The sequence below is a fragment of the Nannospalax galili genome, unplaced genomic scaffold (genome assembly GCF_000622305.1).
Source record: "Nannospalax galili isolate Female #2095 unplaced genomic scaffold, S.galili_v1.0 scaffold259, whole genome shotgun sequence".
Taxonomy (NCBI): domain Eukaryota; kingdom Metazoa; phylum Chordata; class Mammalia; order Rodentia; family Spalacidae; genus Nannospalax; species Nannospalax galili.
The window spans coordinates 2,574,845-2,587,130 of record NW_008344750.1 but is presented as its reverse complement, the minus strand read 5'-3'; the positions used below and the strand labels follow the sequence as shown (position 1 = coordinate 2,587,130).

The following is a 12,286-nucleotide window of genomic DNA, read 5'->3' as shown; positions in this document are numbered from 1 at the left end:
CTGGAATCCACCTGTCTCTGCATCCCAGCATGCCACAAAGCCCAGCTTTTTTTTTAAAAAAACAAAACAAAACATGTGTTCCAAGGATCAAACTCAGGTCCTTGTGCTTGCAAGGCAAACATTTTACCAACTGGCCGTCCCCTTAGCCCTGAGCATACTTTAAGGAACTTTATGGGTCGCTTCATTTTAGATTTGCCTTTTTATTTTCCTTCTTTTTTTTGTATTTTTGAGACAGGATCTCCCCAGAACCCCGGAGCTGGTTTGGAACTCACTATGTAGACCAGGCTGGCCTCGATCTCATAGAGATCCTCCTGAGTGCTGGGATTAAAGGTACCACCACACCTGGCTCCAACAGTAGTTTTTAATATGAGGGTGGTAAGATGGCTCAACAGGTAAAGGTGCTTGCAACACAAGCCTGAGGACCTAAGTTTGATCCCTAGAACCTGGGTAGAAGGAAAGGACTGACTCGTGAAAGCCTGAAAATTGTCTCCTGACTGCTACATACTCAAGCAGTGGCACTTGGTATACAGAGGGAGGGAGGGAGGACAAAAATTAAAAGGAGTGTGTATTTAACTGTAGAAAATTAGTACTTTATGCTCTTGCCTTACTGGCCTGATTTCTCAGTTCTTGTATATTGAAAACCACTTGTTCCATTTTTAGCAGAATATACAAGTGAGTGTGCTAACAAAAATGAATAGGAAATGGTCTCCCTTCCTCTTGCTGTCCCTCCCTCTCCTCTGTCCCTTCTCTCCCCTGCCCTTGTTCTTCTTTCTCTCTTTTTCTTCCTCCCTCCCTTTTTCTTCCTACTTAAAAGCCTGCTACATTATTTCAATTCTGAGCTATTAAAGAATCAGCAGAAAACTGGGTCAGGGAATTACCTAAGGAAATAACAAGTACCTTTGTAAAATGATATCAAAGACAGTAAAAGTGTAGGTTTTGTGCATTTATGTAAGTTTAAAAGGTAGTTAATTTGTTCACAAGTTATGTTTCAGGTGTACTTTTATGTAAAACCTTTTAAAAGCCATCCTCTCCCATGTTTTATAGTATTTTCTATCCATTTCTTATTGCTTCACTGGAAGTCTTTTTTCCTAAATTCAAGATCTCCATATCTTTTCTTTTTAGTAGTTTTAAATATAAATGCTCAGGGTTCTTTAAGATAAGAACCATCTTTAAGGGGCTTCTTGCAGAAGACCTGGGTTTGAATCCCAGCACCTACATGGAAGCTAACAACTGTCTGTAACTCCAGTCCCAGGGGATCGACAGCCTCTTCTGTCCTCTGAGGGTATTGCATACATGGGTGCACTTACCTACATGCAGGCAATACACTCATACACATTAAAAAAAAAAAAGAAAACTATCTTTAAGACTGAAAATAGGAAAACATAGTTAACACTTTATGAGAATAGAAAAATGGATTCCTTTGGTGCTGCAGGGAGACCCTGTCTCAAAAAAAGAAAAAAAAAAAGATTGACCTTATTATTCCTTCACCCATTCATTAACCTCAGAGGAAATGATTTAGGGAGGAATAAATTCCTATTAGATTAATAGAAAAGTTTTCATCTAACATTATATTGGTTTTTATAGGAGAGGAGCCATTTATAAAAATTTTTATACCCTAGGTAACTATACTTTCAGTGCCCCACCCAACTTTATTATATCAGTCTTATTAATCAGTTATTACTATATAAGAAACCAAAAGATTTCTATAATTTATAATTTTGCTGTTTGTTTTTTTTTTATCTTTTTGAGACAGGGTCTCCCTGTAGCTCCAGCTGTCCTGGAACTCACTATGTAGACCAGGCTGGCCTTGAACTCACAGAGATCTGCCTGCCTCTGCCTCCCAAGTGCTAGGATTAAAGGTGTGCACCACCACACCTGGCCATAATTTTGCTTTTGAAATTACTAGATTTTCAGCTGTAATTTCTTCTTTTTCTTTTCCTTTTTTTTTTGTCTTTGACAGGGTCTCCCTGTAGCCCCAGTTAGCCTGGATCTCAGAAAGATCTGCCTGCCTCTGCCATCTGGGTACTGGGACTAAAAGTGTGTGACACCACTCCTGGCTTCTCAGCTGTAATTTCTTAATAATTCTAGTCAATAAGCATTCCTAGGAAAGTGACAATAATACATATCTTATTTTTGTTTGTTTTGTTTTTATTTTTTTGAGGCAGAATCTCACATAGGCCAGGCTGATCTTGGACTTATTATGTAGCCAACAATCACCTGTACTCCTGACTCTCCTGCCTTCTCCCTTCTAAGTCCTAGGATGATAGGCGTGTGTCACTGCCCTAGCTATCTCTTATTTTTTAAGCTATAATTATGATAGAAGTTCTATAGTTTTGCATAGCATTTCATAATGTTTGTACATGTGTGCATATATATGTATTATTATTTGTTTGAGACAAGATGTTGCGATAGATGACTGGCTAAGTTTGGAAGTTACTGTGTACACCAAGCTGACCTTGTAGGTGAAACAATCCTCCTGCCTTTGTAAACTGCTGCCAGGATGTCTATCCGTCATTCTCTGTATCATGAGCTATTTATAAAGCTGTTGAAGTTTTATTTTTATAATTGGGAAACATTTGTTTCTTTCTAAATTTTAAATATCAAGCTTTCCTAAAGGACTTTGAAAAACTTATGCCTCGAGATCAAGTGACTTATAGAAGGGTAGGCCTGGGCTTAGTCAGCTGATAGCAAAGATGCTGGAATGTTGGGTGATATTCAAGTCTGGTGACTTTTCCTGGCATGAATTAGCAATAGAAGAATGATTCTAGGGAAATCCTGGCTTTTCAAATTATACAGCTTTAATTGGTGTTTAATGTAGTCAGGAGCAGCAATTCTGAAACCCTTTGGTTTCAGGATCTCATTTTACATTCTTAAATTACTTAGGTCCCTTCTAGATGGATTGTTATTTGGTTTTATTTGTCTATTTACTAGGTTAGAAATTAAAATGGGAAGTCTTCAGAATGTTCATAAATTATTTAAAAATAACAATAAACCAGTTACATGGAAATGTAAATATTATTTTTGATGGAAAAATAATTATTTTTTCTCATTCAGAATTAATAGAAAGTACGATATGATTTTGCATTTTTCAAAATTGTTTAATGCTTGGCTTAATAAGTAATAGATTCTCATCTACCTTCTATATTTTTTTGTTTTAAATACATGAAGATTTAGTGTCATATAGGTACCTAGAAAAAGGGAGTGTATTAATAGCTTTTCCAGATGATTGTGTAAACTTTTCTTTAATAATACATCAAAATTCCACAAGTGGAAATTCCTTCAGTATTAGTTGCATAATAGAGTCTGAAACTGTATGTTTTCAGTTTGTGTTTCGTATATGTGGGCAGATAAACATGCACGTGTGTGTGCATGTATATGGAGGGCAGAGGTCAACTTTGGGTATAATTTCTTAGTAACCATCTACCTTGTTTTCAGATATCAGGCTTCTTACTGGGACATAGGGCTGCTGGCCAGCCACAGAAACCCAAGAATCCTTCCGTCTCTGTCTCCTCAGTACAGGGATTATAAATACCCATCACCAAACTTGGCTTTTTATGTGAGTTCTGAGGCTCAAACTTAGGCCTTAATATTTATGTGTCAAGTATTTTACTAACTGGGGTATCTCCCTAACACTTTCAGTTTGGGTTTTGTCAGTTTAAAAACATTGATTATTCTGCTGGGCGTGGTGGCGCAAGCCTTTAATCCCAGCACTTGGGAGGCAGAGGCAGAGGCAGGCGGATCTCTGTGACTTCAATGCTAGCCTGGTCTACATAGTGAGTTCCAGGACAGCTGGGGCTACGGGGAGACCCTGTCTCAAAAAGACCAAACAAACAAACAAAAGAAACATTGATTATTCTTACTTTATTTTCTTTTTGTGCTGAGGATTGAACCTAGGGCTTTGTCAGGTGAAGCAAGCACTAGCACTGTGTTATTCAGCTATATCCAGCTACTGTTGTCTTTGGAATGGAAATGTGTTTGGTTTTTAAACATGTCTTGGTCATAAGGAAAGTAGTGTTACTTTAAAATTTTTTGAGTAATTTTTTTTATTTTATGTGTATGAGTGTTTTGCCTGCACGTATGTAAGTGCACCCATTTGCACAATGCTCACAGAGGCCAGAAGAGGGCATTGGCAGATCCCCTGGAACTGGAGTTAAGGTTGGTTGTTAGCTGCCATGTGAGTGCTGAGAACTGAACCCAGGTCCTCTGCAAGAGCAACTAGTGCTCTTAATTGCTGAATCATCTCTCTAGACCCTTGTTAATTATTATTTTTTTTTTAAATGGCTTGTTTTCTTTTTTGGTTTGCCTTTTGAGACAGGGTCTCACTATGTAGCCCTTACTGCCTTGGAAGTCACGGAGGTTCACCCTTCCCTCCTGAGTCTTGGGATGAAAGGCATGTGCCAGTGTACCCTGCAATAATGGGTTTCTTAATGCCAATTTTCCAAATGTTGATATATAGATTTTTTAATCACATTTGATGATAATGCCACTGACTTTCTAACAGAAATTCTTTGTATTGAGAAACTGTCAAATTTGCAGTGGCAGTTGACAGGCTTTCTAAAGTTGTAATTTTTTTCAGAAAAGCCTTTTAGAACTGATTCTATCATTTGAAGAATGGATCTGTCAAATGCCCTTATCTGACACTTTGTCAATCAATTGTTCTTTCAATTAAAAATGATATTTAGTTGCCAGGTAGCGCTTGCCTTTAATCCCAGCACTGGGAGGCAGAGGCAGAGGCAGGTGGATCTCTGTGAGTTGAAGGCCAGCCTTGTCTATATATTGAGTTCCAGGATAGCTGGGGCTACAGGGAGACCCTGTCTCAAAAAAACCAAAAAAAAAAAAAAAAAAAGATTAATGAAAACAGTAGTTCAGTGTGTAGTAGAAACAGTTGTACAAGTTCTTTACCTTGAGACAACTGTCATACTTTAATATAATTTGTGTGTGTGTGTGTATTGACAGTAGCTATATGGAGGTCAGATGACAACCTTAGTTATCAGTCTTTACCGTCTACCTTCTTTGAGACAGAATCTTTCTTGTTGTCTACTACTGCATATACCAGGCTTACTGGCCCATAAGCTTCCGTGGATTTCCCTGTCTTTGCCTGATATCTTGCCGTAGGATCCCTAAGATTACAAACGTGTGCTACTATACCTGGCACCACAAGCACTTTACCTATTGAGCCATCTTCCCAATCCCAACATAATTTATTTTTCCTGCTTTATCAAGGAAAGTAGCACATATAGACTTGTTTAGTAACCAGTGGTTATAATTCTTAGTGTTGTCAGTTGAATATGATGTGCATTTCACTCCTTTAAAAAATTGCTGTGTGAAAAGCTGGGTGTGATGGCTCACATCTGTAATCCCAGAACTCAGAGGTTGAGGCAGGAGGATTGCTGTGGATTGAAGTGGTATATAGTGAATGCTCTGACAAACTGAGCTATAGTGTGAGACCATGTCTGCAAAAAGAAAACCAAAAAAAGTTGCTGTATAATGCTAGCCTAACATTTGTGAAGCCCTTGTGTGGTTCTCTGTACAGTGGGGGAGGGAGGAAGTATTGTCTGTGTAAACAGATTCCATCATAATTTAGATTAGAGTCAGGCTTCCTAATATTGTCTCTTCTTAAAATTTTTTTGATTGATTGATTTTTTTGGGGGGGGGAGGTCTTTTTGAGACAGGGCCCCCCTGTAGCCCCACCTGACCTGGAACTCACTATGTAGACCAGGCTAGCCTCGAACTCACAGAGATTTGTCTGCCAGTGCTGGGATTAAAGGTATGTGCCTTTAATCTTTAAACTTTTAATCTTTAAACTTTTTAATCTTTAAACTTTTTGTTTCTTTTGGTCTTTTTGAAACAGGGTCTCCCTGTAGCCCCATCTAGACCAAAACTCACTCTGTAGACCAGGCTGGCTTTAACTCACAGTGATCTATCTGCCTGGCTCTGCCTCTCCAATGCTAGGACTACAGGTGTGCACTACCATGCCTGGCCTCTTTTTTTCTGTACCATAACAGTAAGAATGTAAAGGAGAACTTTATTTTTATTTTATGTGTATGAGTGTTATGCCTGCATGTGTATAAGTGCACCTGTGCCATGCAGTGTCCTCAGAGGACAGAAGAGGGCCTTGGATCCCCTGGAACTGGAGTTGCAGATGGTTGTTATATACCATGTTTTCTAGGATTCAAACCTGGGTCTTCTGCAAGAACAGCCAGTGCTCTTAACCCCTGAGCCATCTCTCCAGCCCCAGGAGAACTTTTTAAATACAAATTATAATTAGTTCAAATGTTATTTAGATGAGAATGCTTGACTTTTGTTTTAAAATTGCCTTAAACTGAAATAGACCTGTTTGGTAGTGTAAGGCAGAATAAACTAGAGATAGTGGTTTACATATGTTTTCACTTTTGGGAATTTAGTTGTTAAACTTTGTTTTATTTAAAATTTTTTTGAAGCTTTCTATTGATTTACACATAATCGTAGGATATAGAATGCATAGTGAACTCAGGTTCAACTCTTTTGGCTTCATGAATTATCAGTTCATAGACAATCCTATTTCATTTATTCCACACCCACTTCTTCCTTGTAACCCTTAATTAATGTTGAGCCAAATTCCAAATATCATTTTTATTCTTAAACAATTCAATATGTATTTCTCCAAAAATAAAAATTTAAGATTGTAGCTTAAAAAGCAGAAAAACTGATTTCTTTAAAAATATGTACTAGTGGTTGGAGAGATGGCTCAGCGGTTAAGAACACTTATTGTTCTTACAGAAGACCCAGGTTTGAATCCCAGCACCCACATGACAGGTAACAACTGTCTGTAACTCCAGTCCCAGGGGATCCAACAGCCTCTTCTGATCTCCATGGGTATTGCACGACACGGGTGCACTTACCTACATGCAGGCAATACATGCATACACAGAAAATAAAAATAATAAGTAAAATTTTAAAAAACGTTTAAAAATATGTACTAATAGCCTCTTGGTGCTTAACAGAAATGTCATGTCTGATATTTTTTTGCATCAGTGTGTTTTCAGATTAGAGATTCTGGTGTTAGAGTTATGTTCCTATTACAAAGGCCTGAGATAATTCAGCTAAACAGAAGAAAAGGTTTATTTTGGCTCATACTTTTGGAGGTTTCAGCTAATTGCCATCTGGTCCTGGCTTTTGGGTGTGCGGTGAGACAATATATCATGGTGGGATCATGTGGTAGAAAATTCCAGCATACCTGATGGTGCTATTGAAACAGTCAGAGCTGGGTCCCAGTATTCCCAGTATTCCCTTTAAGGCCTCCATTGACCTGTCTTCCTCCTATTAGATACTACCTCTCAGAGTTTTCACTCCTCATAGTGTTATAGGCCAGCAGCAAAGCCTTTCACATGTGGACTTTTGAGAAACGATTATGCAAATGACAGTAGTAGCATAGAGCACTTTGGGGGCTATTTTTGCTTGAGCTTTTCTGCTTGTTCCAAGATGGTCATTGGATTATTATTATGATTATATAAGTAGAAAAACTGAATATGGATGACTAGAAGTTTTAAAATTGTTTAAAGATTTTGGGGTTTTCCAGGATGAAGAGATTCGGCATAGCCTTGAGTGCATCCAGGCCAATCAGATCTTTCCCAGAAAGCAGCTGATTCGGGAGGATGAGAATCTTCAGGTAATTATAGACTACTTTTGACTATGTAGTATATATTTAGCATCCCAGTAATGATGGAGCAAAACTAATGGGTTGAAGTAGTATATTATGTAACATACATTTTCCCTAAAATGTAAGCTGGAAGACATCTTTCATTTTTGCAAGTCTTATTTCCTGAAAATTCATTGTTTGTGACGATCATTTATCTCATCATTCTCTTTCCATTTTTTTGCTTAATGTGTACTGTACTTTATAAACTTGTATGGCAGAAGGTTTACTGTCCATTTATTCACCTGAACCTACTTTTTTTTTTTTGGGCGTGTATTGTCTGTGTCTGTGTATGTCACATGTGTGTAGGTGTCAGCAGATGCCAGAAGAAGGCATCAGATCCCTTGGTGCTGGAGTTACAGGTGGTTGTGAGCCAGACGATGTGGGTGCTCAGAACTGATCTCAGGTCTTACTTTGAAGACTTGGCTTGTCTGCTTCAGAACTCTGAAAAGTTTCTCCTTCTGTTTTCAAGGTTCCTTTCCTTGAACTTCATGGAGAGAGCACAGAGTTTGTGGGCCGTGCCGAGGAGGCCATCATTGCCCTTTCTAATTACAGGCTTCACATCAAATTCAAGGAGTCTCTTGTTAATGTAAGTGATTACCAACCATTCTTCTTGTAAGGTGGACAGGAAAGAAGTTGGAAAAAACCTGATAATGTTTTGGAAGAGATGGGTGTCTTAGAGGATTGGTTGTGTGAAAGCATTGTGTGCTGTACTTTTCTCTTAATTTCATGCTCAAGGGATATTAGATTAATAAGACACTCTTACAGTTTATTTAAAACAGTGAATCTTGTCAGCTGAGGTATGCATTGTTAGTTAACGCTAAATAATTTGTACTAAGTAATGCTGTACTATTGTTTTATTCAAGTACAAAGACTGAATAGGCCTTTCTATCCTTCCTTGCTTTTTAGTAGTTAGCAACTGCTTCAGTTGAGATAGTTCCTTGGGCCTTAATGTCAAATGAGAAGATGTTCTTTGTACTTACTGCAGACTCTTATTATAGGATAGAGTTGCTCTAATAGCTCCTAAGTGGTATAAGTATAGGTGTTAAGTACATTGTTTAATTGCATTATGGGTTCTATGTTACTAAGGAAAAAGAAGGCTTTCAGTTCTTAAGAGTGCACTTACTCTTTCTCATTTATGAGGGTCTACTCAGTAAAACTGGTTCTTCCAGTGCACTTCTATCAATAGTAGTCTAAAGTGAATCTACAAAGGCCCAAAAGTTGATGTATTTCCGCTAATGGAATACTTTCTTCCTTCTTAACTTGCCAATATTTTGGCTTTTTGAGCTTGAGTGCTCACATAGAGAAATGCATTGTGACACCTTATAAGAGCTCAGGATCACATTCAGATTATGTTGGGGGTTCATTTGAGGATTCTTTGAAATCTATTGCTTTCATTCATTTTACTTTTCTAGAAGTTACCTAACTCCTGAAGTTGCATTCTTTGATTTATGACAAGGTTAGTGACTGCCATATTCTTAGTATTGGCATTTATTATTTATTCTTTGTAGCTAAACATTTATGTCCTGGAGCAATTTTGACCTGAATTCTACTACCTTCTAGATTTGGACTGTGATCCTAAGTATTGTATCTATTTTCTGTCTACTAGCTAAAACTACACATCAGATTCATTAAAGAAAGAGAAAATATAGTATATACAAGGGTCCAGTTGTATTTGAGTGTTCATGACTGGTAGGGAAAAGGTAGAAACTATAAAATCATAGCAACTGAAAATTCCCATCATCTACAGTGAAAGTAAATGATGAGTAAAAAGTACTACTACCTAATTTTATTATTTTGTTCTTTAAATGGCCAGAATTAGTGAAATTGTAATTAACAAGTTGCCTGTGAGAATAATAAAGTTCATAGCGTTTCATTTTCCTATATCACCCTCTAATTACTAGCTTATTAGGTTTAAATAAGACATTTTAATTTGTTTGGGAATAGGGTCTGTTGGTGAGAATCATGTCATTTACCATCTTAAAACTTTTGCTATTTTCCTTGTTTCTTCTAAGAAGGTTGAATATTTAGCATGATGAGGCTATGAACTTTGTTCCCTGTCAGCTTTTCTGTCTACTTTCCTTCTTTTCTCTTTGTCCCTTTTTATACTAGTAAAACCAGCTTCCTAGGACCATTCAGACATACCTCATACTTCTGCATATTTCCCCTTCTCTCCTGCCCAAGGGAATCTTTTATCTGTTTATAACTCAGTTCAGATGGTAACTTCCTCTGTGAGGCTTTGCTCAGGCCCAGTTTCCTTGCTGACAGTTAATTACAATCATTGGACTTTGTAATTTAACACACTTTCACTACATTTACTAGACATGTTGTGCCTTTTTGTTTAGTCATCTTTGTGTCTTCAGGCTCCAGCAGGTCTCCTGATGCCATGTAACCCAGTAAATACTCAATGAATTGAAATTTGTATGGATTTGATTTTTGTTTTTTTTTTTTTTTGGGTGGGGGGGAGCGTTTTGAGATGATCTCCCTGTAGCTCTAGCTGGCCTAGAATTTGCAGACCAGGATGGCCTCTGCTTTTCAAGTGCTGGGATTAAAAGCATGTACCACCAACCATAGCAGACAAAAATTACCAAGGGAGAAATGGGGAAAATGGGGCAGTTTAAATTGGGAGGGTGGAGGGAGAAGATAAGACAGGGAGAGAAGGAGGAGAGACAAATAGTGCCTAGCTAGTATAAAAAACCAGAGGGAATGGTATTAGTCCAAAAACCTAATTGGACCTAAAGCCCACTCAGTGGGTGGAAACTCATGTGTGGTACCATAAACCTAGCCAAATACACATAGCTGGAGAGGTTATAATCTTAGAGAAAACTCCAAGACTGTCACATCCCTAAAAAATGTAATATGGATCCTTAAATCTATAGACAAGTATCCCAGTCACCACCCATCAAAGAAATTTCATTTTCAATAGATAGAGGTGGTTGCATAGTTCCACAACTGGTCACACACAGAGATTGTCTGTGAATTGCCCAAGCCTAAGTTGCATCTAGGATGCAACCTCTACACCCAAGGCTCATGGAACCTAGAGCAAGGGATGAAAAGAATACTAATGCATCTTTCGATTCTCATCAATGAAGTTCCCTCATGCAACAGAGGGCCAGGAATGTAAAGGGTCACAAATGACCAAAACAGAGAATAAGAGCCTTGAGAGTATAGGTTCTTGGACAGGACTCCTATATTAAAATCCACCCACCCAAGGCTCAAGGATCATTGTGGAAAAGGGGAGCTGAAAGATTGAAAGAGCCAGGGAGAGGTATAGGACCATACAGAAATAGTCCTACAGGCTCCTGGGACTCTTCTCATATGAACGTACAGCAATGGTGTCAGCATACACAAGACCCATGCAAACATAAACAGACAAAAACCTAGCACAGAACTGTGGAAATGAATAGCAGGCCTCAGTCTTAGTCGAAGAATTATTGGCAGCTGATTACTGCTGGGTGAGAACGAGCTGACCTTCTTAAATGGAGGGACTCTAGATAGACTGACTAGATCCCAGTGGATGAATTTGCACTGAGGGACATCTGAAGACACTAACTTTACATGATAGACCTTAACACAGATGACAGAATGTATGAACTCCAGTGGGGGAGGAGTGCTGTGGGAGGGTACCAAAGGGGAAGGGGGTATTAAGATGATTTTCTGTATGAAATACACAAAAATTCAATTAAAAAAATTTTAAAAAGCATGTACTACCACATCTGGCCTGAAATTAGTATGGATTTGAAATGAATATTAGTTCATTTTTCCCCTTTTGGATTTGAAGTTCATGTTAGAGTAATGTTCATGTACATAGGCCTGCATCATCATTTATCTCTAATGGTAACTCATGACTAAGGTGTTTTCTGGGTTATTTTTCCTATATTGTGATTGATGTATATAATGCTTAAGGATACCAACCACTACCCTTACTTATGATTCATTTCCTCAACATTTTTTCTGGCATTATGCTCTTTAAGGCTTAGAGCCTCCATGACACTTTAAAAAAAAAAGCAAGAATACTACTACCTTTGCACCAAAAAATGATTATGCGAAAGTATTTTAACATTGCAAGGACTATAAATATGTCATATTGAGAGACAACTAGAATTTCTACATGCCAATACATTAATATTATCACAGTTAGTTCTAGGATTCCTGAAACCTGAGGTTATTCCAGGAAAAAAATGATGACTGGCTCTTCCTGCATCAGATCCTCAATGGAGACAAGAGAATTGATAGTGGTTGCCTTTCTTCCTTACCTTCTTTGCTTCCTTCTTTTCTTTATTCAGCAGTAAGTATTACAGCAAAACATAGGACACCCAGAGACGCTATTCAAGATTATTATATCTAAATCAAGAACTTTTAAGCCGTTAGAACCCAAATATGGATGACTGGCTCTTCCTGCATCAGATCCTCAATGGAGACAAGAGAATTGATAGTGGTTGCCTTTCTTCCTTACCTTCTTTGCTTCCTTCTTTTCTTTATTCAGCAGTAAGTATTACAGCAAAACATAGGACACCCAGAGACGCTATTCAAGATTATTATATCTAAATCAAGAACTTTTAAGCCGTTAGAACCCAAATATGCCACCTCTGTTGTGGTATGGCCCACTTT

At 38.0% G+C, this 12,286-nt stretch overlaps 1 protein-coding gene across 3 annotated transcripts in view; it reads left to right on the top strand.

Annotated features, from left to right (window-relative positions):
• Mtmr3 (myotubularin related protein 3) overlaps positions 1 to 12,286 on the top strand; it is a 167,280-nt gene that overhangs the window by 92,654 nt on the left and 62,340 nt on the right. For all 3 annotated transcript variants that reach the window (XM_008841071.3, XM_008841072.3, XM_017800100.2), the window contains exons 4-5: positions 7,559 to 7,648; positions 8,148 to 8,264. In XM_008841071.3, the coding sequence (XP_008839293.1) occupies positions 7,559 to 7,648; positions 8,148 to 8,264 (207 nt within the window). The remainder of the gene's footprint in view (positions 1 to 7,558; positions 7,649 to 8,147; positions 8,265 to 12,286) is intronic.